General features: G+C 41.1%; 1 protein-coding gene across 2 annotated transcripts; it reads left to right on the top strand.

Moving 5' to 3' along the window:
- On the top strand, positions 1-27,633 carry ghrb (growth hormone receptor b). 2 transcript variants are annotated; one of them, XM_046067046.1, is made up of 10 exons: positions 1-203; positions 1,805-1,954; positions 5,384-5,459; positions 13,367-13,502; positions 16,281-16,459; positions 17,138-17,316; positions 17,566-17,710; positions 17,972-18,062; positions 23,290-23,359; positions 25,659-27,633. In XM_046067046.1, the coding sequence occupies exons 2-10, from the start codon at positions 1,919-1,921 to the stop codon at positions 26,532-26,534; spliced, it is 1,788 nt and encodes a 595-aa protein (XP_045923002.1). In that variant the 5' UTR covers positions 1-203; positions 1,805-1,918; the 3' UTR covers positions 26,535-27,633. The 2 variants fall into 2 exon arrangements, with proteins under 2 accessions (XP_045923002.1, XP_045923003.1); XM_046067047.1 differs by lacking the exon at positions 1,805-1,954.
- Positions 27,634-27,855: the final 222 nt, after the last annotated feature.

Genomic DNA, 27,855 nt, shown 5'->3' with positions numbered 1-27,855 from the left:
CCAGTCAGGCAGGGTTTCTACAGACAGCGTTAAGTGCCTGTTACGATCTCGGTTTAACAGTCCCGTTTGGTTTTTAGAGGGTGTCCTCGGTCTGTTTAGAGGGACTCTGGAGTTTTGTATTATTTCGCTGTTGTTGCTGTTTTATCAAGGCCCGGTGAGACCTTTTGGACGGGGAGCAGACTGCTGTCCACTTCACCACAGCGGTGAGTAGGCTCTCGTCTCCTGCATGTTCATGTGTATTTTCCATACAGTCTGTGGTGTTTACGCAGCAGAATGTGAACTGATAGCGGTCCGTTGAACTCAGAACCTTAAACTGAAATGTTTATCATATCTTATAGAGGCAGCTTATATCCCTGCTTCTTGTTGCAGGTTATCGTGTCAGAGCTCACAGCTTTTTATTTACATGTTCTCCATGAATCTTGCACAATGTCAGAGAGCGCACTGGGAAAAACAGGTCTGAGTCCAAACACTGGCTGGAAAACAAACTGGAGATGTAATTACAATGAAACTGAGAAGAAAATGTTAAAGTTGTCTAAAGTACATAACAAAAAATGCTTATCGAGGTGGATAGCAATGTTATGTACTCAGGACTCCATGAAGTGAAATATTAATTAATATTAATTAATTAATACACTTAATGGGGACTACGTTATTGTATGATTTCCATTTGGTGCAATCTTAAAGTGGAATACTGTTTATTGTTTATTTCTTAGAAAGAAGAAGAAAAAAATCCCAATGAAACAATCAGTTGATTGAATGTTAATCAGCAACAAGTTTGATAATTGATTGTGTCCTTCTTCAATCAATAGTACCAAACATTCCCTGGTTCCAGCTTCTGTAAGGATTTGCTATTTTTCATTTTGGACTGTTGCGCAGACAAAAAAAATCCTGAGAGGCATTTGTCACGATTTTCTGACATTTTATGGAATCTACCCCAACACTGGGTGAGATTGTAACACATAAGATGTAAAAATTAGATATGTGATATGCTTCAATAAGAGGTTTAATGAAATAAAGGGACAATCCAGAACAGTGTCTCTCTCTGTGTGTGATTGACCAGAACTCAAATCCACTTTCTGTTTGAATCAGTAATGTGTGTGTGTAAATTAGTCTACTAGAACTTCCTTAAGGTACGTGTGCTTAATGAACACTCCACTACAACATATCTGTGTATAGAACATCATAATTTGAAGTCTTCTAATCCTCACCTTTGGCTTTCAGCATTTTCTTGGCAGACTTTCTTTCCATTTTCTTTGCTTGCCTTTATTCTTTCCAGAAGATACTCTCTTACATGTTTGCTTCCTCTTCTCTGTTCTTCCTCCATCAATGAGTATTTTACACTGCCTGTTCTTCTGGAAATCTCCAGATGTCAATGACGTACCTGGGCCTGGACAGTCACTGTCTTGTGAGGGTGCATAGTCACCCTGTCAGCATTGAAGAGCCAAATACGTGTGGACTGGAAACCGGCTTGAATGTTTTTGGGTGTCTTAGCTGCAGGCAGAGCATCTTCACACTACTTGAATATCAGAGATTGTCTCTCAGTGACCTGTTCAAGGCTGTTGATGAAGCATTCCACATTTGTGTGATATAAACTTGTGGCCCGTGTAAGGCTGCTTGCCTCTGGACTCCTCATCGACAGATTGGGGTTCTGCTTCATATAGGATGTGTAGCAGTCAGGCCCTGTTATCTGATTGTCACCCCATGTTTGTGGGTGTTTGATGTTATATATTACTGCCAGTTGGTAGACAAACTTTCTGACCTTAAAGAAATACCATCCATCGTCAACCGCTTATCCTGCGTACAGGGTCACTGACAGGGGGCTGGAGCCAATCCCAGCTGACATCGGGCGAAAGGCGGGGTACACCCTGAACAGGTCGCCAGTCCATTGCAGGGCCACAGCGCTGTCAACTGGACCACCATGCCGCCCCACCTTAAAAAAAGTGGAATAGAAAATGTGAGTAAATAGACAAAATGTTTTTTCAATTTGTCTGGCACCTACGCTAGTATCCAGTTCTACTTTGGACTCCACTGGCTGACCTGTCATATTCTTATCTCACGTGCAGTCAGTCCATAATACACATCTGCTGTCTGAGTCAAATAGTCAGCCAACACTTCCTCCTGCACCTTGCTGCTGCTCATGTAACCTACTTACACTGGGAGGATCACTGGGTCCCTGGTCTCTCAGCTTCCACTCAGCGTTACATGGCCGATCCAACTGACTTGACTGACTTGCCCTTTTCTGTGACCTTATCAGAAAATTGGGCAGGCACACCTCTGTCAGGCTTTCTTGTCCACTGCCTGGGCATTCTGTAAAATTATTATTAATTATTAAAATCAAGAAAGTGTTGTTAGTTATATGTAAGGGGATGGTTGTAACACTTCAACCAATCCAGATATCGTATAAAATCATGCATTCAGAGTTACAGTGAGAAGGTAAAATAATTCTGTACTCTTCATAATAAAGAGTTAGTCATCATTTACACTGATCTTGATTTAAAATAGTGGGGAATATGATCGACACAATGTGTTCTCACCCTGCTGCCCTTTTCCATTTGCTGTTTCTTCCTCAAAACAACAACAGCGCAATTGACAGCGAACTCTGACATACATTTTGTACATTTTACTGCAATGTGATTTAATTCAATGATTTGCATTGTGATTGTAATGAGATTTTCCACACAGTATGTCAACCTGGTGATACTTTCCAATGTCCTCTTACAGCAGGGGTTCTCAAGCTTTATGTCCCATTACTCCAAGTCCCACAATTGTCATGAATCTTGAGTAGCCAAGTTATGAGGGACAATTGTGGGCTGCATTTGCAAGAACATAGAGGAAGCTAAACTCCCACTACCCTCTCTGTATTATAAAATGTGAGAAACTCAAAAATATAGTTTGAGTGTTATATTGTTTATCAGGGAAAAGTGACTAAATGGCAATAAAATACATTTAAACATTTTGCTGGATTCTCCCAAACTGATGACCTTGAGAATGTTCTTCTAAACAGAGCTTGTGCCATCTGCTGCCATGTGGGTAGTTTAGTTTGTTAGTCTGTCTTATCAGCATGAGAAATCCCTGAATGTAAAAGTGTGTCTTATCTTAACTCAGTGTGGGCCAACTGTGGCAAACAGAGACTACAAAATAATAATGCTGTGACTACAGCAAAGTTTATGTTGGTGTAAATGAACATTGTCATTCTCACTCCTGGCCCTTGTATTTGAGATACATGTAATAATAATAAACATTTCTAAGGTATTTAGCCTTCACTTAAACCAACACAAGTAGTGATACAGTAATTATTTTTAGCATATTCTCATGTGAACCTTTTGAACATAACACAGAGCTTGACTGATGCTGAACTTTGTCGGCTGATGTAGAGAGAGTGGAGAGTTGGAGAGTAAAAAAAGTAATCCAGTCAGTACTGCCCAAAACTCTTTTTGACAGATTGCCTTCATATGTGGCGTTTATAGAGTTGTCACAAAGATTTGTAATGAGCCAGGATATTTTACAGTTTACAGGGTTGACAGAAACATTATATAGTATTAGTTTGACTTCATTCAGTCAATCAGTTTGAGGTTTTATCTATCTTTATCCATGCTTTGCATAAGAGAGTTTGAAGAGTAAATCTCTCTAGAAATCAAAGTATTAAAATATCTACTACAAATCAAGAAAACCACAAATACATTGGAAATGTATTCCACCTGTACAGCATCATAGAGCTGTGACTGATTTATTCAACACTAATGGCCAAGAGTTAGTACTCTTGCCTCCATATAGAAGGTCATCGAGTGTCACTAAGAGTGTCCAGTGACTCATATGCAATAATTATTTTTTCCATTGGGTGTGACCAATGCATTGTTCACAAGTTGTCCTGTATACTCTCTGCACAAAATTGACTTGTTCTTACTGTTCTGTCTATTGACACAAATTTTAGGCCATGAAGTAATCATAATGCCAGCAAAATCTGAAAACGACATTGCCATTTTTATCTGAGTAAGGAGCCATGTCCAAACAGATTATAAAGATATTGCGAAGTGTGTTATTTCAAATGAGAAATCAGGCTGAGAAATGTTTTGGGAATCACAAATGCACAAAGGACCCCAACTTACAAGATGAACTTATATGAGTCCTGTATGAATCCCTATACACGGATCAGTAAACAAAATCCAATCAAGGCCAGAATGTAGTAGGGATGGATTTCACAAGTGCTGGCAGGAATCCAGCACTGTTGGCTGGAGGTGGATGTCACGTTCAGAACAAAAGTGTGTACTCTTTTGCAACACCCATCACCAGGAAGGATAAAGAGTGTGAATACTACATAGAAAATAATGAATAAAACATGCTGAGATTCTGATTTAGACCTGCTGGTCCCCCCCGCTGTCCAATAAGTGCTGTGTACTATGATTCATCACTTACACTTCAAATTTCACATTACATGGAAAAAGACAGTGTGCTTGCTTATGCAAAATTTGCAGCGTGAAACATCTGAAATTATTTCCTAATACGTTGGGTCTTTAGATATTTTGAAATGATAACAATATGAAAGATAATAAATGAACTTAAGTTAAAGTGACAGTTTGAACAGCATTACTGAAATAATCAAAGTGTCCGTAAAAAGGAAGTACCAGTTGTTGAAGTTTCAGTGAATTAATCAGTTGAAGTGGAGATGTTAAAAGGAGTGTCACAAAGCCCTTAAAGGAATTCGTGTTTGTTGAAGTGTAAACACGGAAGGAAGATTTCTGAGAGAAGTTGAAAGTTGCAGTTAAAACTGAAGGGCTAAAGAGTTGAAGTTTCAGCTGAAAGTGTAAGTGCCTCACACACTGAGTGAAGTACAGTAGTAGTTGAAGTGATGCTGAAAGAAGTTCAAAGTGGTAGTTGAAGTGTAAACATAGTGTAAGTGTAAGCATTAAAAGTAGCTGGAATGTCAGTTGCAGTAAGTGATGAAAGGAACGGTAATTGTCAGTTTGAGTGTACAGCTTGAGACCTGATATTAAAGTGTCCTTAATTCCTGTGACTTGAAAAATCTGTGTATATTGGGGTCCTGCCCCAAAGGGTTCACCGTTTAGGTATTCAGCAAAATATTGGCAAAGTGGGATCAGAGTTCATCCAGCTGAATGTGAGGATATAGAATAACCTAAAAGATAAGCTGCTGTGTATGCACCGGAGTGGGGTTTACAAGCTGACACATCAAGTCATTTGATAATGTCATCTAAAGCACTTTTCATAATTGATTGTACCCAACCGCTCCTCTTTTTTTAAAAAAGTTAAGGAGGGGCAAGAGAGTCCCTGTTTAATTGTGGTAGTGGGCTGGGCCTGCAAGGGTTGTGTGGTTCATCTGGGTGGAATGCACTGAGTAACTAACATTCACCACATGTTTCTTCCACAGCTCAACACCATGGCCGCCAGACTCTCCATGCTCTTCTTCTTCCTTCACGTCTTCACTGCGTCAGCCTCTGAGCCAGGTATGTTTATGAATATTGATATTAATTTGGTAATTACTGTCTTCAGTTTATTAGCATAGCATAAATAGATTAGAATTTTAACACATTTGCAGGCATTTGAAGACTTGAGCACGGTTGAAATTATTTTTATTATGTAACATGCATTAACGTATTTTGTAATTTTTTGGCAACCCTGATGCCCAGATTTTTCCTGTTGATATATTTGGTTTGGAATAAAAAATTCCAAACACTAGATGGAACCAATTCATGATATAGATCTGCTTTTAATGGATAAAATAAAACATTTACAGTTGCGTACTTACTGTGCTGCTTTGGCATTCAAATGAACATGAAATGTGTTGCACAACAGCGAAGCCCTCCACAGAGGGCCAGGGGGAACAGCCAGCAGATTTCTAGTGAATTGGCTTCCCAGGAATTCTGGAGCGCAGAGAGTACTCCACCGCTGAACAATGGAAAGCTGTTTAGTGTGTAGAGCCCCCCCACCCCTTTCCAGAAAACAGCCCCTCAGTGGCAGTGGAAAGGCTGTGTATTTGCATATATGGGCCGTGATTTATCCACAGATTGAAACAAGGTCTACAGTGACCAGTAAAGTGACACATGGACATTCTGTGCTTTGTCTTGTTACGTAACACTGTCAGTAGCTTAGCAGATGTGTGGACGCAGGGTGTGTTCCCCTCTATTCCTATTCTCTTGTTACTTTTGTTACTTATTTTTATTCTGCTTTTGTTTCATTTCTTTTTGTGGGATTGAAAAAAGCTGCTGTGCTCTCACAGGCATGTTTTCCTGTAGCATAATATACCGATTAGAATGGTGCCTCAGCTAAGTAGATATTTTTTTAATAAAGACTCGGTAGCAAGTTTGACAACTTTTAATAACCTTCAGATTTCTAAATCGCTGCCTTCATCTCAAATTTTGTAGTGTGATTTAAATCGGTCTGGTGTGGCTTAAGCGAAGAGAAACCACTACATGTAACCGAAGAACAAATATATAAGAAACATGTTTATAATCCTAGTATATTCAAAGAGACTTACTTTATAATACAGACCTAGACATAGTGCTTTCTGACTGCAAACTGCTACTCTTGGAATGGATGAGAAACTTCTGACTTTGTTATTATACTACCCTACCCACAGCTATAAATATTTTTCCTTGAACCTCCCTGAATGAGTAGAGGAAAACGCATGCCTCCCCCCACCATAAATAACCTTTTTTTAAAAATCATATTCACACCAAAGGAAGCTAGTAATGGAGAAAATAAAAAGGAAAGGCTGACCTTTACTAACCATTGCATTTAATAACAAATCATGACTCTTAAACCTTGGCCCTCTGCACCCCGCCTTCCTTTGTCGGGGAAAAAAACTACCAGCCCAACTTTATTGTATCCTCTCATAGTAGACTACTGCAAAAGTTACTGTGACAGTTCCAGCTGTGAAACAAAAATGCTAACCAACGCTAACTTAGTCCAGCCAATGGAACCAGCAAGCAGCATGGAGGGAGTGAGAGAAGCAAATTGCCAATCATCCTTACAAATGATTGCATCATCACACAAGCTGTGTGTGCCCTTCAGCAGAGTATGGGTGCATGATGGCCACTCATACTCTGTCACACAACACCAACAAAATTCAACAGACCTACACAACACACACACGCACGCGCGAACACAACCAGCATTAGCAATATGTGGAAACAGAGACCTATTTCCAGGAAAAACGCCTAAAATAACATACCCAAAATGATTCAGTAATAACTCCTCAACCATTAGGCCTAGAAGCATAACTCTAGTCTCCTTAGATAGGTCAGAAGCTAAGGAATATGAATCAAATAAACTAAGTGAACCTATTTATTTTTCTATTAAAGAGTAAATGGAGATGCAATTTTCATTCTCGCCTGGTATAAAATCTATATTTTAATAGCAATATCACCGTCAAAATCATCATCCAACTGATTATAATGCAACTGAATATCTTCTAATACACCTGGAATACAAGTGTAACTGTAAATTTGATGAAAAGAAACTAATAAACAACAGTTATTACACAATTTCTCAAAAATATACCAGGCAAATGTCCATGTTTTGGCCATATTTACTGTTCACTCTTATTGGGAGATTTCTTCAAAAGACTATTTCTGTCCATACAACCACGTTCCAAATAACAAAGCTTCCAAAACATTGAAATATTGATAAAAACTCCCACTGCACTCCCATGCTTTACAGGCCCACAACTTGAGAACAGAACATCCTACAGGGCTATATCTCTTCATCTTGAGCAGACAAATTGTTTGATATATTGGATGTCTGCGTAGCTCCTACGGGTCTGTTAAGGGGGCTGCAGTCTGTGTGAGCAAGTTGAGGACCCAAACGCAAGACACCAGAGCTGAGCAGGCAGAGTTCAGTGATTTATTAAAACAAAGCGAGCATACTTACAGGCAGTGGCTGAGTCCAGAACAAAAACCAAAAAGGGCGCGGAGTACATGGATCCAAACGCAGGCTGATACACAGGAGACAGCGCAAGACAGCTTCACGCAACAGGAGTTAACAGGTGAAAGACACGAGGGACTAATCAGACAAAGGGATAAGCTAGACACAAACACCAGACACAGACTACTACAAAAGAAACCAGGAAGTAAAGCATGCGACAATAGACCAGGACAGAAGTAACACAAACCACAGCATGCATGCATAACAGACAAAACCTAAATGAGAACCCAGAACTAGAACACAGAGGCGGGGAGTGAACACAACATAACAGGGCAAGGCAAGACTGAAACTAAACAGAACACCAGACAAATACAAAATAAATCAAGAACTAAGGCACAGGACTAAGAACTAAGACACAGAACTAAAATGCAGGACTAAGAAGTAAGACAAGAAAAGAGAACCAAACACAAAATCCTCACAAGAATAAGGCAAAACACAAGACACAGAACTAAAACAAGACCAAAATCCTTAAATCACAACAGGGTCGGCTTGTAGACAAACATAAAGACCGTCGGTTCCAAAGCAACACTTCTTCTCTCCTTCATTTTGACAAGAAAAACTAAACCTAACAGCTCAGCTATTGCACAATTGCAAGATTGCAGCCCAAGACGATCTTTATACACACAGAAAACAGCTCTTTTTGGACTGAAAACAGCAAAAATGTCAAAAGTAAGTCAGCGGTTGTAACTGAATATGTATATTGGTGCGTTTGTTGTTATTATTATCCAGCTAATAAGTCTGTGAGTTTAGTGATTTGAGTGATACAAGTTACTCAGCTGATCAGAGCTGGTGCTGAGCTTTCTTTAGAGTGGTCAGACTGCGGTGTGGAATGAGATGAGAGATATGTGGATGGCAATGACTGCAGCCATGTACAGTGTGCAGAGCGATTTATGTTGTGATATAAGTTCATTTAGATGCTTGGTGTTTGACGTGTGTTTGGTGTGGATGACAATGGTCGGTTTGACATTCTAGCTGAGCCTCCTAGCTTCACAGAGGTGTGTAGTATGGATAGGGTGATGCAATAGTAGTTTCAGACATGATTTTTGCAAATGCAAAATCGCATGCTGCCCCCGGTACAGGAGCCATCAGTGCTCAAGTGGTGACCCAAATAAACGTATCAGACACAGTGGCAGCAGCGGCCAGAAAAATATTAGCTGCCAACGTGCACTCTGTGTATGACAGTCGATGAGAATCGCAATGAAAGAGACCCGTGAAATTTGGAGGGACAGGTGTCTTTCCTGTAGGGACTGCAGAGATCGTTCATATTTGCCTTCAGTATGTGGCTTTTTGTCCTCTACCAGTCAAGTGCTTACTAAATTATTTGACGCCCATCCCTCCACCCTCCCCCTGCTCTCATAAGTAATGAACAGTCCCTAATCACTGATGTAAGCATTGTGTTCGTCAGCCGAGGAAGGAAGGAAATGGCTTTTCTAAATGCAGAGGATGAAGTATGTCCTCCTGAGAGTGCACTGATTGATGCCTGAACATGTGACTCCCTAAATAACTGTTTGGCCTGTGTGCTCTCAGGAAATACATTAATGAAGGCTTCCCACCAACACACTGCGCAGATGTTAATAGATGGAAAAACACACACTTATTATCATCAAGAGGTTATATAAACAAAAACTGACAATAAGCTACCTGATAATTTGTGGGATCTGCTGGAGGTCCTATAAAGGAAATTAATGCTATATATGCTCCTTCCTGCTCTCTTCTATGGGCTGAAAGGAAACACATCTAGGCTTGAGCGAGGATGTTTTCTTCCACCCTGTCGGCAGCACTCAAGAGGAAAATCATGCTGTAAACATGTTTACTTCATCGGGTTGTGGCAGTTTGTGGCAGAGCCCTGTAATAAGAGTACGTTATAAATTGATATTACTGTCTTCAGTATTGGCTCTGTGATGGCTGTTTTCAGAAAGGGCTCTGCATTTGCTGCTCACATGTTTACTTACACCAGAAGTGAACTCTGCTTGGCAGCTGTTGAGTAAACACAGCAGAACTTACCCTGACAAGCAAAAAAATGAAGCCCATTAATTTTCAAGTTGATTTGGTTATTCTAACCACCCTCTCTGCCAATAAGGGCCTGATGTGCACATTATATGTATGTCAAAATGTACTAGGTCAGAATTAGGCATCATAGAGCAATCCACTCCGATCCTTTGTGTTCTCTTTAAATTCCTTTTTCACGCTCACTCAGTGGTGAAAAAGTACTCAGTTGGCAAAATACTCACACGTATTCACAATTTCACTTGAAACTGCAGAAGTATAATGCAGGTTAATGCAAGTTAACGCAAACAAACATTTTATTTTATCAATTCATTGTTGAATTGATATATAAAAATGTCCAACGGTAGTTAAAAAGGTCCAGAACCAGCAAAAAGAAAGAAAAGATCAGTTTTCAAAATGTTCCCCTGCGTTTTGTTTACCAACCATCCAACCAGACCACCTACCTATGTATGCCGTCCAGCAAGTAAACAGAGCATTTCACTCAGTCGAGAAAAAAACATTGCCACGTAAAATAATCCAGGCAGTGATTTAATTTTCCCTCACAGTGTATATGGTTATGCAAATTATAATTTGTTGCAGGGTTGCAAATAAATATAGTTGTATAAGGAGTAAAAGGGAGGCACTGTGAGTAAAAATTGTTGTGGGTGATGTGGTTGAAATCTACTACCACATTCTAGGTGATTTTATATTGCAATTTTACTATATTTTGCAATACTGTAAATCTTATTAAACTAATTTCAGAAGCCAATTATAGATAAAATAACCTCATCTGAATATCTGCTTTTGACAAAACCTATAAAGTAAATACTCTACAAAAATAACAAGTATTACAGTCATTATTTCATAACTAAGTGGTGGTAGTCCTGCCCCTTGATTTGTCCTCATTTGTCTAATGCAAGGAGAGATATTAAATGCATAGCTTGATAAAACAGTATAGCAAATTGAAAGTGTGAGGCAATTTTTTTAGTCGATATTGTCATACTGTCATTTTATAAGCACCTAAAAATTGTGCTTAGCACAGCAGTAGCACAGTACTTGAGTAAATCTACTGCTGCTACTGTTTGAATTTGATCTTTATTCAGATCTTTATGTTCAATAATGTAAAATGATGATAATAATAAAAACAGGAACATTCTTTCACACAGTGAACACATGTAAAATAAATCAATATGGTAAAACTATTGTTTTTACACATTTTCCCTGTCTCTCTCTCTCTCTCTCTCTCTCTCTCTCTCTCTCACACACACACACACACACACACACACACACACACACACACACACACACACACACACACACACACACACACACACACACAAAACTTACAGACTATGCATATGTCCTCATTTGTCATCATGAGGTGAGCCAGAAAAATGTTCTGCATAGCTGAGTGTCAAATTGATTTTTCCCTTAATCCTGAGCTAAGCAGAGTTCTGAGGAGGAGTCGAGGATCTGGTAAACAGGTTATTTTTAACCTGTAGCTCCCCTTGCCTGAAGCACCCTAAACAGGCAAGAGGTATTCATCATCTGCTCCGATCACTGCCTCTCAGCTTGTCCTCACACGTCTCGGCACTCAGCCAGCAGCACGAGCTTTGTGTGTTGTTCCTCTCTGAAATCTTTGAAGTGGTCAGCTGACTGCTGCTGTCCTCAGAATCATTAATGACAAAGCCTACTGGTAATAGAATCAACAGTGTTTGCTTTAAAAAGTAAAAACAGAAAAAAGAAGCTCACTCAGCTCTTTTGTTAAAGGCCCAGTTCACTCCCATTACAGTTTTTTCTGTTGCTAAGAAGTCACATTATCAAAACTCTTCACAGAGTCAGTGAAACAGAAGTGTATGTGGACCATTTTTCATTGCTTTCATGCAAAATGTGTTCAATGACCACTTTCTCCAAATTGCATGAACTTTTTCTCATTACTACTCCACCACTTGCAAAACACTATACTGTATATCTGCAGAACATTTTTTTCAAATGCTAACACACAGTGTCCAAAACTGTTAAAAACACATTTAAAACAGAATGATGACAAATATCCTGCAGAATATTTACAGTAAAGTTTATGTTTACGTCTATGTGTGTAGAGAACTGTGTGTTTTGAAGGTTGAAAAAAGTGTGGTTTAAAACTGCAATCTGAGTATAAAGCAGGAAATGTGCTTGTATTTTAGCAGAATTGGTTCGGTGGGTTGGTACTTGAATTGCAGGTTATGGTCACTGTGTCTCAAGTACCTGCATCTTTTTCTAAGCAAACTATATCCACTAAGACTCACTAAGACCGTGAGATGCTCTAGTGTAGAAGAAGGTAATGAATCTCACATATCTATGATATTTTTCTTCTGAAATTTCATCTGCACTAAGCTAATATCTGCAGATAATGTCCGCCTGTCTGATGGATCGGCCTGCCTCTAGTTTCAGAGTATTTGTCCCAGTTTCTCTGGATAATTCTCACAATTTTCAGGGGGAACTACTTTTCTACCCAAAGAAAAAGTGTTGATAGTTAGTTCTGTGGATTAGAGTAACCAGAATAGTGTTGTGTGAAAGAGATGTTGTTAAGTATTTTAAAGACATTTTTCAATGTTGTGAAAACCACAAAAGAAATTCCATACCTCTACTGTATCAGAAGGATATCTTAAAATGTGGGATAATTAAATAGCCCTATCCACATGGCTAGATACCACTAGCAGCGAGTGAGCATTTTATTTTGTACATTTGGGACAGACAATCCATTTAAAGAGATGATATGTTGCAGAGTACCAAGCATGGGGCAAATGAGCTCATAAATGAGGAGCTATTAAGATCAAACACATTGACAGGACCGATCGACTATTATTACTATGCATTCAGTCTTAAATTAAATACATTGCAATACATTGGGGAATATACTGTTTTTGCTGTTAGCATACCCAAAATCTGAGTACTTTACCATTTTGTAATAACAAGAAATTATACAATACGTGTATACATTTCACTGTCACATTATGAACACACTACAGACAGACAGGAATTGGGACACAGCTAAGGTCAGCTGCAAGAGAGTTACACAAATGTGCTATGTGCACACATTGTTTGAGTTTATGGAGCCTGTAATCCAGGATCAGAGTGGTACTTTCTGTGCAAATGCATTTCTGAGTACAGCGAACGCAAACAGCTTATTCCACGACAGCCTTGGCAGGGAATTCTCCAGCTGCAGCTTTCGCTTGGAGAGCAGTAAAATGACTTCCAGGAAAATGCTGATATTTGCCCTCTGGTTAGACTGCTCACTGGAGTTACGTTACATTTGTTATCCTGTCTCTGAAGTGCAGCACTTAAAAGGCAACGCTGAGTCATAACAGTTGCAACAAAGAAAAGAAAGAGAAACACATCTTTATAAAATCAGAAATATTTAGATATGTAATTGTTTTCCTCTCTCTCTGTCTCCCTGCAGTCCTCCTCCACAAATACCCACACCTCACTGGCTGCGTCTCCACCAACATGGAGACTTTCCGCTGCAGATGGAATGTCGGCACTTCCCAGAGCCTCTCCAAGCCTGGAGACTTACGATTATTCTACATTAACCAAAAGTGAGGGGGAAAACTTTGTCATTACTAACAGAAATGTATTTTTTTATCTGGGCTTTCAGGGAAATCAGGGTACAAAAAACAAAAAAGATTAGTCACTACAACAAAAGATATAAACCTTGACTATCCAGGTTTTTTAAACAGTACAAATTTGACAAATGTGTAATATCATGTTTGCATTTTCCAGTGCATAATAAATTAAGCAAACTCAATAGGTAGAACCTTAAACAATTCACATTCACATTTCTTCCTTTACAGTGCAGTAGCTTTTCCTTATTTAGTTTCTAGCTGTCTTCACAAATGTGTGATACATAAAGATAGACCTCCAAAGAAACAAAGCATGTGTGTGACTCAGATAACAGAAAAAAATAATAATGTAGCATCGTACAAAGAAACTACGAGGGAAGGAAAGAAGTGTATATATGCATTCACGTGTAAGGAACAGTCGTCTTAAACCACTTTAAAAAAAAAAAACCTTCACCCACACTTTTATTCTTTATTACTCAACTGCTCATCTGATCTATTCAAGCAATAATAATCTGCATATTTCATTTGGCACATAGGCTTTATGAGCTGGATGCCCTTCCTGACTCAACCCTCATGTGAAAAAACCAAACCCGTCAATGTGTTAGTCTACTTTTCAGTACTTGACTGACTTCCCTACCCTGTCGCTTACTGGTTCCTACTGAAGACATCGTTAGAAATGTCTCACAATGATGTAGTTAGTATTTTATTTTTAAATCCTCTGATTTTTTAACAGCTGGGTACTGTTTAACAGGACTAATAGTGACCCCTATAGTGTAATGTCATTCTAGAGGAAGGCAGCTGCTTTTTACAAAGTCCAATAACAGCCTTATATTTGTTGGTGATGGATGTATGAATGTGTGGTTTAGAACCCAAAATACTTCCACACACTGCTTCTCAGCTGCTTTGGTATCCTGATTGTCTGATCAGCACGACTTTGCTCCCTAGTGCCCTGCTCTTTTTATTAGCTCGATAGGTCAATAGGGCATACAATAGGTCTGGTTGATAGTGTATTTTAAGAATGCCCTCTGCTGGACCACAAAGCAAACTACTTCAAACAGTCGTTGTTCTATTTTGTAAAGGCTTCGCCCTCTAAGGCTATCGCTATTGGGTTTACCCCTACGCACGCCTGCGTGCACTGTGAAAAGTTTTCCACGCCCACCCACAGTGTGGGCCTCTCTACATCCGCACCTTGTATATATACAACAATGAGACCTAGCCTCAGCACTGAGCTGTCTAAAGAGCTAGAAGACTTACCAGTGGAACATAGAAGATCGATGTCTTCCATCTCGCTGGCCAGAACAGGGCAAGACGCTGCTACATCCATCTGACTGTGTGGCATCTGCGACACGGGGAGCCCAGTACCTATACAGCCGCCTGCCCTTCGGTTATTCCCTGGCCCCGCGCACTTTCTTCAGTTGTGTCAAGACCGCCCTGGAGCCGCTGCGGCGGTTGGCATCAGGGTCCTGTTTTATGCAGTCGACCTGCTGCTGTTGGCGCGGTCCCGGGATGAGGTGTTGGTGCAGATAGCCTAGCTCGTCGAACGCCTGTCTTGCCTGGGCTTCATGGTGAACTGGAAGAAGAACGCTCCTCTCCCCCCTGTTCCATGGGTGGCGGTGGTGGCTCTGTCGATCATGAGGCTTCTGGGCCTCATGTCGGCGGCTCATGTTGTGGCCCCCCTGGGCCTCCTACACATGAGGAGGTTACAGTGGTGGTTCATCTGCCTGCATGTCGACCTGGGGAGAGGCTGGAGGCGGCACCTGTTCGCTGTTCCTCTGTCTGTACGGTTTGAATCTAACCTACTGGCGGGACTCCCTCTCTCTTTCAGTCGGGGTCCCCCTGGGCAGGGTTACGTCCCATGTCTCGGTCTTCAGAGACGCCTCCCTGATGGGCTAGGGCGGGACCTGCCTTTCTCAGGTGGTAGGCAGTCTGTGGCAGGGCCACATGCCTTTCCATATAAACATTCACGGTGTGGAAGGTGGTCTGACACTTTGCCCCTCTGCTGCTAGACCAGCACGTTCTGGTCCACACCAACAACAAGGCTGTAAATAAAATAGTGAGGCGTTTACTCATCCTGCTTCACCTCTAACCCAATAGTGATAGCTTTAGAGGGCGAAGCCTATACGAAATAGAACGGTAGTTATGTACTGTAACTCTATGAGTATAGGCGCAGCCCTCTAATTTGAAGGCCTCACTGGACCTCGGTTGTCAGTGCTGAAGAAAAGGCATTATGGGAGCCGAAGGCTGGGTCTCACCGTTGTATATACAAGCTGCAGACAGAAGAATAAAATATATTCTATATATCCTACACAGCCACGACTTCATTTTATTTTATTTTCATTTCTTTGTTTACCAATAAGAAAAACATGGCGGAATACTGCATTGCACATTGTGTCAAACTGTTTCTTTAAACTACACTCAGGCCAAAATGTCAGCTTTGTTCATAAGATACTGAATCTCATAATGTTATTGGCAGTTCATACTCCCAAGAGAATGAATGCTTTTCATTTTAACATGACCACTTCTCTAGTACTACCTTCAAGGCAAACTTAACATTTAAGCCCCACTACTGGTAGGGGACTTAGAAGAGCAAAAACCTGGCTCTGTTAGGCTCTACAGCTGTAAAGATACTAACTACAGACAATCTTAAATATTTTGAAACTGTGTTTCTGTCCAAATGAATAGGTGATATCTGTCACCTCCTTCCTCTGCTCATACTGTTGTTTAGACCACATGTTGCCTCCTTCTCCTTTGCAGACCCCCCCATGCCTCTCCTAAAGAGTGGAGTGAGTGTCCTCAGTACAGCACAGACAGGCCAAATGAGTGCTTCTTCAATGAGAACCACACATCCATATGGACATATTACAGTGTCCAGCTCCGCTCGAGGGATCAAGCCATCCTCTATGATGAGAACCTCTTCCATGTTCAAGACATCGGTGAGTTTACTGCCTCACTGCCCACCAATCATGATTCAGATTAGAGAAAGTTACTAAAAAGCTGATTAGCTTGTGAGGTCTTACCATAATTCATTTTCCACCTAAAGGTTTAATGACCAGCATAGAGCATTTGGGGGAATATTTATCCTGACTTGCACCTCTCAAGCTGCAAACTAAGCTCTTTGATGGGAATGGCCTTCAGGAACTGTTTTGGCGGGGGTAAAATTACCTTTTCTTCCCCAAATTTGAGATTAGCTACTAGTCTAGTCTCTGAAAAGTCTAAACATACGTTTTTTGTCCATATTCTCAGATAAAGGGAAGCCCGTCCTGTACAATATATCCCACGAGTCTTGTAGCCTCATGTGGTTGTTGGGTTTTAAAAATTCTTTTTAGGGATGCCAATGTGTTGTATACACATTCATGTTGCCCAGAGGACAAATTGTTCTTTGGTGATTTGGTGATTGATGCCCGTGGTTTTTGATTGACATGTTCAGCAATCATATATTGATGTAATTTTTGGGTGTCCACTCGTGACCATGTGGTGTAAAAAAGCAATCAGTGGGAGTGATCTTGATTGAAGAATTAGTTTGGTTCTTTTTTTCCCTGTAACAAAAACAAATGTATTACAATGGATGAAGCTCTGACTCCAACTAACTTGCCTCCACCACCCATATACAGTTCAACCGGATCCTCCAGTTGACCTGAACTGGACGCTGCTGAATGTGAGTTTGACTGGCACTTACTATGACATCATGCTGAGCTGGAAGCCTCCTCAGTCCGCAGATGTGAAGATGGGATGGATGACACTGCAGTATGAGGTCCAATACCGCGATGCCAGCTCTGACATGTTTGAAGCGGTGGGTGTCTTCTAAGTTTTATTTCAGTGTCTAAATTCAGTTAGGTTGAATTTTAGTATCATATTAAAACATACTTCTATGTGCATCAGTTACCCTCAGTAAGTGCAGTTGATATGAAGATTACAAGACTCTCATATACATTAATTGATTTTTGTTAATGTCGAGGAAAACATGAATGTTTCTTTGAGGAGAAGATAGTAAAGCTTTAGCACTGCGTCTGGTATTTGAACCTTGTTTTCTCCACCACAGGTCGACCTTGTGAAAAGCACACATCGCTCGCTTTATGGGCTTCAAACTAACATCAATCACGAGATTCAGGTCCGGTGCAAAATGCTTGGTGGGAAAGAGTTTGGAGAATATAGTGACTCGATTTTCGTCCACATCCCATCTAAAGGTAAAAACTCAACATCTTGTTTTTGCATAAAGGTCCTGTCATGTCTGAGTCTGAAGGATAGAGAGCAATACATAGATAACAGATAGATAAAAGCAGCAATGCTATATATTTCATGCCTGAAAAGGCTTCAGTGAATTATACATTTGTTAATATAAAACCTTAACATAGCCTTTCATGTTGCTTTTTTCATTTATTTATTTTGATAGATTTTTTTGATCTTACAATCCAATATATTAAGCATATGTGAATTTCTTTTCCCAGTGTCGAGATTCCCGGTGGTGGCCTTGCTCGTCTTTGGTGCCTTGTGTTTAGTGGCCATCCTGATGTTAGTCGTCATATCGCAGCAGGAAAAGTAAGTGTTTTACAACCATGTAAATGTCTGTGTAGGGCTGAAAGGAAAGAAAAAAGTGTAGAGAAATGAGAAAGGGCAGTATGCTGCTCAGTAATCAGCACACAGTGTGGGCTGCTGGACCTTGAAAAACTTCTTCAGTGTCTCTGTTATGGAGGCTGTCATACAAAGGTATTAAATATCAAGGCATTCTGTATAGCTGCTCCTCGTTGTTTATTCTGAGGTCTGAAGTGTGTTTTCTGTTGTCATGCAACAGAAGCGTCCTGCTTTCTTACAGTGCAGACACTTTGCTGCTTGCTCTTGCCTCTGCTTGCATTCTTTTGCTGAAACTCTCTTTTTTTCTGCTAGAAATCAGCAGCTCTTGGATACTTTTAAATTATTGGGACTGTCAGATAAAGTTGGCTCTTACCGTACTTTAAAAACTTTTATGATCTTAGTGCTACACGAGTGCGGCCTATCAATAGACCTAGCCTGTACTGCAGTGACTGGAGTTACAGCTAATGCTAATTAGCAACAAGATGCCCCCCTTCTCCATGGACGACTTCTACAAACTTCTACAGAAGATTGCAGTACTGGAAACCAAGATCCACAGGTTGGAAGTGAATGTGGAAGTGAATGGACTAAGAACATGCTAACACACGGCTAATTAGCACCAACAAGACTACCAAGAAGCAGGAGGAAAGTTGGAGTCCTCCCTGGAACATTCTCTTGGTGTAAAGCCTAAGAGTAAATCATTTCCTGGGGAAATGGGAGGACGAGTAACAGGCAGAACCCAGCGCCCTGAGATTTGTGATGCGACTGGCTGGCCTGCATTATCATCCAGGCAGAGCGCCTCTTCAACCCCTGTTCTTGGTAGGACACAGCCGTGGACAGCTGCGAAAGGGAGAGTTAGCAACAAACCTCCCCAACAACCGAGTGTGCAACAGCAGAACAGATTTTCACCACTATTGCAGGACCCTGGATCTCCGTCTGATGACCTGGATAACATCCCGTCCTCACACAGAAGGGTAAGGACTGAGAGTAAATCAGAAAGTAAAATCTGCAGGGAAAGCTAATGACTGGGCCTCAAACTCTGATTGTGGGTGACTCTGCTGTTAACGATGTAAGAAGCATGTGCAGTAAGAACACCAAAATACTCTGATTTCCGAAGGATACTGTGTCTGACTTGGCAGAAAGAATCCTGCATATCGTGGCTGAATATCCTGCTGTGAAAAATATCATACTGCACATCGGGACCAATGATGTTGTGAAGCAACAGTCTGAAGTGTTGGAAGAGGACTTTAATAATCTGTTGAACACAGTCAGCTCTTTGAATGCTGAGGTGTTTATCAGTGGCCCTATACCGCCAGTCCGAAGAGGAGCTGAGAGATTCAGCAAATTGATGGCATTGAACACGTGGCTCTCAACGGCATGTTCTGTCCACTGTAAAGATACTAACTACAGACAATCTTTTCAGTGCATTTCATTGAAAACTTTTACTTTCTGTAGGACCGCAGAAATCTTTTTAAGGCAGATGGACTTCGCCTTAACAAGTCAGGAGTAAAATTGTTCAGCTCCAACCTGTTTTACTTTCTGCGTCACTCATCTGTTCCCTCTGCCAAGGACAAGAGACAAGAGGAATCTAAACAAGAAGAAGACATAACACAACACGCCAGAAACCTTGAAGGAGAGCCACCTCAGCCCCCGCCGGAAGAGAGCTCTTACCACGGGAGACAACTGAGCCAAGAGGAAGAGCCTCCACCTCCCTCACTGAAAACCAACAGTGAGGATTCACCATCTTTACCCCCCCCAGTCCCCATCTAGGTCACCCTTATCTTCAGACACCCTTTCTCCCCTCTCCCCACTGTTGGACTTCACTGATCACATGGAAGACCTGGTTAGCGCTGGGACCAAATTTACTCCCCGTACCTTTATTCGCTCCACTCCCATTTTCTCTATCATAAACCCCCCTCACCGTCCACCTCCACCACTGGTTCTCCAGGTTTGACACGTGTCACAAATTCAGCGCACAACCCGCCTTCCCGCTCCGCAATGGCGAAAAAGCCCAGTAAGCTTTGTCTGATATGTGCTGGGTCCAGGCTACAAGGAAAATAGCACTCATGACTCTTCCCAGGAGGGCCCAGTGTGCTGGTAGTCTTCTCCATCCCTGTCTTGACAGGTAACAGAAAAAGCATGGTGAATGTGTTAAGAAACAGGAAACACTCAACATATCCTGAAAATTTAGTATTAATTCCTCATCAGCCACAGCCTGTCGAAAAAAGTGGGCCAGATAATGTTTTTAACACACTAAAATTAGCTTTGTTAAACATTAGGTCTTTGGCAGGAAAAACATTTTTAGTCAATGATTTGATAATCACTCACAATCTTAATTTCATTTTTTTAACTGAAACTTGGTTTGAACCAAGATAACAGTGCAGCTGTCCTTATCGAGTTTACCCCTCCCAACTTCAGTTTCATGAGTGAAGCTAGAGTGCATAAGAGAGGAGGTGGAGTTGCCATTTTGTTTAATGACTTCCTCCAATGCAAAAAGATGTCTTATGGGAATTTTGCTTCTTTTGAATATGTGGCTCTTCAGCTGAATTCCTCTTCTCAAGCTATTTTTCTAAATATCTACAGGCCCCCTAAATACTGTGCAAACCTTTTTGATGACTTTGGTGAACTGCTGTCTATAATCTGTATTGACTTTGACTGTGTAGTTATTGTTGGTGATTTTAACATCCATGTTGACAACCCCCAGGACAGAGGGACTAAAGAACTGTGTTGTGTTCTTGATAATTATGGACTGACCCAACATGTGATGGAGCCCACACACAATAAGGGGCACACTTTGGACTTAGTCATCTCCAAGTGTCTGAACATTTCCAAGGTTGTGGTGACTGATGTTGCTCTCTCTGATCATTCCTGTGTTTTCTTTGAGAGTGCTATCTGCGTGCACTCAAATGTACAAACAGAGGTGTTCACAAAACGGCATATCACTGAAAACACTAGTGAAAAATGTATTGAGGCTTTCTCCTCGACACCCGCCCTCTCACGGGTCTCAGTCAATGAGCTTGTAGATAATTTCAGTTCTAAAATTACAAATGTTATTGATGCCATTGCAGCAGCCAAGGTGAAGGTGGTCTCTGGTAAGAGAAGATCTCCATGGAGAAATGTCACGCTGGTTAGAACTAAAAAAAGAGAGTGTCCAAAAGCTGAACGCAGGTGGCGGAAAACAAATCTCCAGGTTCATTATGACATCTTAGACTTCGCATTAATAATTTAGAACTGAGAAATGCAAGGCGGTCCTTCTTCTCTGACATCATCACCAAAAACACTAATAATGCACGTGCCCTGTTTGCTACTGTCGACGGGCTAACCAACCCTCCTGTGTCTGTAGCCTCTGAACTTATATCCACCAGGGCCTGCAATGAATTTGCCTCCTTCTTCACAGACAAAATGCATTCGACACGGTCGACCACAACATATTACTAGACAGACTTGAAAACTGGGTTGGACTTTCTGGCACAGTACTAAACTGGTTTGAATCCTACTTAAAGGACAGGGACTACTTTGTGTCTATAGGTAATCACACATCTGAGCTGACAAAAATGACATGTGGAGTTCCCCAAGGCTCCATTCTGGGGCTTCTTTTGTTTAACATTTACATGCTTCCACTGGCTCAGATCATGAAAAACAACAAAATGTTACCATAATTATGCAGATGACACACAGATTTACATAACCATTTCACCAGGGGACTATGATCCGATACAAGCGCTGAGTAACTGTATTGAGCAGGTCAATGGCTGGATGTGCCAGAATTTTCTTCAACTGAACAAAGATAAAACTGAAGTTATTGTTTTTGGAGCCAGGGAGGAACGATTGAAAGTCAGCGCTCGACTTCAGTCTGTAACGTTAAGAACCACAAATCAAGCCAGAAATCTTGGTGTAGTCATGGACTCAGACCTGAATCTGAGGAGCCACATTAAAACAATTACAAAGTCAGCCTACTATCACCTGAAGAATATATCACGGATTAAAGGACTTATGTCTCAGCAAGACCTGGAAAAACTTATCCATGCATTTATCTTCAGTCGACTCGACTACTGTAATAGTGTCCTTACAGAAATCCATCAGACAGCTGCAGCTGATTCAGAACGCTGCTGCTCGAGTCCTCCCTAAGACCAAAAAGGTGGATCACATCACTCCAGTTCTGAGGTCATTACATTGGCTTCCTGTATGTCAAAGAATTGATTTCAAAATCCTGCTGTTAGTTTATAAAGCACTAAATGGTTTAGGGCCAAAATACATTTCTGATCTTCTGCTTCGTTATGAACCATCCAGACCTCTCAGGTCGTCTGGGGCAGGTTTGCTTTCTGTCCCCAGAGTCAAATCTAAACAAGGAGAAGCAGCGTTCAGTTATTATGCTCCGTATATCTGGAACAAACTCCCAGATAACTGCAGGTCTGCTGAAACTGTCAGTTCTTTTAATTTAAGACTGAAGACTTTTCTTTTTACCATTGCTTTTAATTAAATATTTAAGATTTTTCTTTTTACCATTGCCTGTAACTAGTAGATTGATAACTTACACTGCACTGTAACTTTTACTGTCCTGTTTTCTTCTTCTTTGTTTTTAGCTTTTTACCATTGCTTTTAATTAAATATTTACACAGTGAGAAATTAGTAGGTAATTGAGTGAAAAGATAATGATAGTGAGATTGAACAGAGTGAAGGAAGTGGTCTTAAATCTCGCGTCTGAGTGATTGAGTTATTTGTAGGGACCTCTGTCCACCTGTAAACGCGCAGGTGGGTCCAGAGTATAACTGGATCAAAGTGGCCTGCGGACAGACATGTTCTGGTTTCTCTGTAGTGTCCGAGGGTTTTTGGAGTTTGAGTGGACCCAAAGATTGCTATGGACCCGAGTACAGACTAGCTAGAGAGAGTAGATTAAGTGTACTTCTCTGTTTGTTCTCTTTTCAGAATAATTGTAACTCAGTTATTTGCTCAACCCCTCAGCCTGTTTTTATTTTCCATTTAACTCTTTTAACCCTGATTGTACACACTTTTATTATTTTTTTCCCTATGTTGCTTTTAAACTTTTTTATATTTCCCTGTTGCTTTTATGTTTTATGTAAAGCACTTTGAATTACCTTGTTGTTGAAATGTGCTATACAAATAAACTTGCCTTGCCTTGCCTTGCCTTGCATGTATTATGTCAAATTTTAAATTTTTCCTGTTTTGCTTCCCTAAGGTTGATGGTTATTCTTTTGCCTCCTGTTCCTGGACCTAAAATAAGAGGAATTGACTCTGAACTACTCAAGGTATTTATCAACATGTTATGATGCTTGACTTCATTTACTTGCACATCTGTATTAAAGTCATTCATCACCTAAAGTGTATGAGGGAAACAATTTTCAGGTCCACAGAAATCTTTCCCAGCAGAGCTTTTGACCTAGATTAACATAGATTTTGTCATCATTCCCAACTTCCTAACTTAAAGGATCATTTCACCTTAATCATATATGTATATACAGTATGTGTGTGTGTGTGTGTGTGTGTGTGTGTGTAAGTTCTCATTCCACAGCTGATTCTCATGCTTTTCACAGATGGAGTCATTAATCGCACAGAGAACAACCCTGATTATAAATGGAAAAGCAAAACATAAATCCCATATTTGTGTGGCATTCTCCTGTCAGACCTTGGAAGAGTCAGCATTTTTTCAGACTGTGTTTTTGACCGCTTTACCATCTGTGACACCGGCAATTGTGACTTGACAGTATTGTATAATAGTAATATTTTAGATTGCTGTTTGAGAAGTGCCACGCCATGTTTTTTTTATACACACCCGGATTTACACAAATGCAATAGTAAAGGAAAAAAAGATAATATAGGGGGAAAAAAATATTTTTTTAATTAATCAGGTGTGTGTCCGATTAGTAATGGAGTCATCGATATACCGTATTCTCATACCCATCCCTACTCCACGGTAAGGTTATTATATCTTGAGTAACGAGGGCTTTTTTTTGGAAGAGGAAGCTGTTCATTGTTTTAAATGTACAGGTCATTTGGTGATAATTTGAGCACAGCAAACTAAATTCTGTTTGACTCCATTGTATTGAGGTGGAATGTGAAGTCTCAATGGCCAATAACTCAAAAAGGTTTTGTGTTGGTAAGGGTTGGTAAGCCATGGATGTGTATCTGTGGGGGCAGGAGGAAACTTGTGTTTGTGCTTGTGTTCACGTATATGTGTTCAAAAGAAATTTCTGGTTTCTGGATAAATCTTTTTTTCATAGTTTTAAATCTGTACTCATCAAAGTAATTTGCTAGATCAAAGTCCAACAAGGCAAAAACATAGTATTGTTAATAGCTCCACATGCAGTGGCAGAAACTAAGACAATCAAGAGATCATAATTGCGGTGGAAAAACGCAGTTAGTATCCCTTTATCACACAGGAACCTGGCAGAAAACTTGTATTTGGCAGCTGTGTTACTGGACTTTTGTCTCATAAAGTGCAGAGGCAGAAACAAACACAAGTAAAGGCCTGGTGGCGTGGAACCGAAACAAGCAATGAAAACAGGCTAAGCACAGAGCCAGAGGCACACAGCAGGAAACAGGACACTGTGGTCCATTATTTCCCACAGCAATGCAAAAATTAAACAGTAATAAACTTGTCTGTGCTCCTCACAAGAGATTGCTATTGGTAGCGATTAGATACAGTAAGTCCATTTACTGTAGGTCATCCGGCGAAGTCCTCTCAGGCTCAGAGACTGATGATGGCCGGGGTACCGCTCTGTCCGCGAGTTGGGTGGTGGTAAATGCTGTTGGTGGTGATTGCGCAATGGATAAGACACATGCCTTTGGTGTGAGAGACCCGGGTTCAATCCCCCCACTGTGACCCATCCACCATTGTGTCCCCTGATACTTAACCCCTAGTTTCTCCAGAGGCATGCGACCTCTGACATGTATAGCATTTGTAAGTCACTTTGGATAAAAGCGTCAGCTAAATTAATAAATGTAAAGCTGTTCCTCGGGCAACAGCAGAGTTGACTTAGTGGGGCGAAGCGGTTATCCATGTCTTCAGCAAACACAAAACTGAGTGTCTCGCCCAGCAAGTTAAGAGGGAAAATAAAGTTAAAATTTTCACCTCCTGTAGCCACCGGAGTCACAGTGGAAGGGTCCACCATTCCTCTTAAATGGTGACGTCATCGTCGCGCCACAGGAGGTTTCTGTGCTTCATGGGGCTCGGCCAGTAAGAATCCAGGATTTGGATTAAACTTAAAGCTCACATTCGGGTGAGATTGAACGGACCAGAGGAATTTTGGCGCTCTTGCGCTGTGTTAAGGCTTTGTTACATACCTCCTTGTTAGGGCTTTGTGTTTTACATGTAGGCCTCTTCTTTGTTCCCCATGTTGTGAGGTCCCAACAGCTAGTTTAAACCTTTCTGATCGTCTGACTGCTCATGCTTCTGGACCTGTGTGACATGTTTTTAGCAATGTCACCGCATTCCCAGTGAGATGAGATGGCCATGCTAACAAAAGGCAGAAGGAGTGATAAAGTGGAAGCGGTATTATCCCTGAAGCAGTCGACCTAACTCACTAATCTATTTTCTTCATCTCACAGAAGGGGAAGCTGAGGGAGTTGACGTCAATCCTGGGAGGGCCCCCTGATCTGAGGCCGGAGCTGTACAACAATGACCCCTGGGTGGAATTCATCGACTTGGACATTGAGGAGCAGAACGACAGACAGAATGACCTGGACACAGACTGTCTCATGCACCGCTCCCTGTCCTCCAACTGCACTCCCCTCTCCATCGGCTTCAGAGATGACGACTCGGGCCGGGCCAGCTGCTGCGACCCAGATCTCCCCAGCGACCCGGAACCATCACCTTTCCTTCCTCTCATCCCAACTCAAACTCTCAGCAAGGAACCGTCATTCCTCACAGCCTGTGAGCCAAGCTCCCCGGTCCAGAGTCCCACCAATGGGGAGCCTCCTTTTGTAGCGCCAGGCATAGGGGGAATGTACACCCAGGTGAGTGAGGTGATGTTGTCTGGCAAGGTTCTGCTGTCACCTGAAGAACAGACTGAGGTGGAGAAAAACACAAGCAAAGACACAGAGAAAGACATAATAGTAGATAAGGAGAAAGAAAAGAAAGAGTTTCAGCTCCTGGTGGTGAATACAGATCATGGGGGTTACACCTCCGAGCTTAACGCAGGAAAAATTAGCCCAAGATTGTCCACAGAAGACGTGAGTGAAACGCGCCAGACAGGACGAGACTTGTGTTCTTCGCCGTCACCGTTGCCTTACCACGAATTGGATTCCACCCCCACGTCCCCTCCCCCTGCTCCAATGTACACCGTGGTAGAGGGTGTTGACGGGCAGAACAGCCTCTTACTGACACAAAACTCATCACCTGCTCCCCAGCTGATAATCCCAAAGACCATGCCGACACCAGGCGGCTACTTGACCCCTGACCTTTTGAGAAGCATCACACCTTAGATCAGCGGTGAACGGTGCAAAGATAAGACGATTATGTATACTATATATGACTTAGTCAAAGGCAGAGATAAGATTGGGAGCAGTCTTGGAGATTGTGGGTCATGAGGTTGAGTGTTGAGTGTCAGCTCTCCTAAAATAGTTGAAGGGGTGTTGGGGCCTGTTCTGCCACCACCTCTACCTCGTCCCGCTACTCCCTCTGACAGGGCTGTAAAGTCAGCATGGTAGGAAGTTTGGTATGAGGGGAAAAGAGCAGATGTACAAAACCACTTATTAAATAAGTAACTGTGTTAAAGCTGCATTGATAATTTTTTGGCCTCAAGAGGACAGAAAACAACACAAGCTGACAGACACACAGCCCTAGTGAATTAATAAGACAGCTAACTAGTTGCCTATTTAGACAACCAGCTGACAATTAGAAACACTAGCTATCATTCATTTAGAGTCATGTTTCTGTCCGCCACTTTCTTCACTAGCCCGTCGCCCATTTTGTCTGCTGTTTTGTGCTAGGAGCGAAAAGCTGCTAAAAAGCTTTGCAGAGCTGCAGAGTTGGTGGTAATGGTTTGTATAGGTAGTCATTTCATTCAGTGTAAATATGTAAATATGGACTAATGCAGCTTTAAATAAGAAAACATTTAATGTAATGTAATTTTACAAACATTTGCAGGGTACATATCAAAAGCTGCCTTTTTAATAAAATCAGTGTTTACTGTTGCCACAGTAAAATGATGTTACTTAACCACTGCTTTTTAAATACAGCCTTATTGGGGTATCACCTTGTTACCAACACATGAACTACCAAACAAGTAAAATAAAGCAAGAGCTTTATGTAAAAGGATCAGCTGTAGCATACAATATTAGATGCTTATACTTTGATGCCATTATGTTCTAAACTGGGAAATGTTTTCAGAACTGGCATAAATCATTTGGTTTGTCAGTGTTATGCTCAGTCAGTATTTGTTTTTGAATGCATGGACTGTAGCCTAAACGTTTTTTTTATTTTTCATATGGTTTTTGATTAAAAACACATATGATGCTGGGGTAAATCATCAGTTATTGCATTTAACTGTTCAAATTGTTGCAAATAAAGTACGTTCATACCTGTCTGTCTTCTTATTAACCTTACCTAGTAAATGTTTTCACAGCACTGCAAAGACTTTGCAAGAGGAGTAAAATGTTACTCCTATTCAGGGGTGGAAGAATTAACCATACAAATCGGGTTTTTCAAGTAAAAGTAGCAGCATTGCATTGGGAAATTGCAAATTTGGATTACAGTTGATCCTATTTATTGCCAATTTAAGTAAAAGTGGGTAGGCTAACTTTA

The sequence above is a fragment of the Micropterus dolomieu genome, linkage group LG13 (genome assembly GCF_021292245.1).
Source record: "Micropterus dolomieu isolate WLL.071019.BEF.003 ecotype Adirondacks linkage group LG13, ASM2129224v1, whole genome shotgun sequence".
Taxonomy (NCBI): Eukaryota; Metazoa; Chordata; class Actinopteri; order Centrarchiformes; family Centrarchidae; genus Micropterus; species Micropterus dolomieu.
The sequence above is the reverse complement of the archived record's forward strand: the minus strand, read 5'-3'. Positions and strand labels throughout refer to the sequence as shown.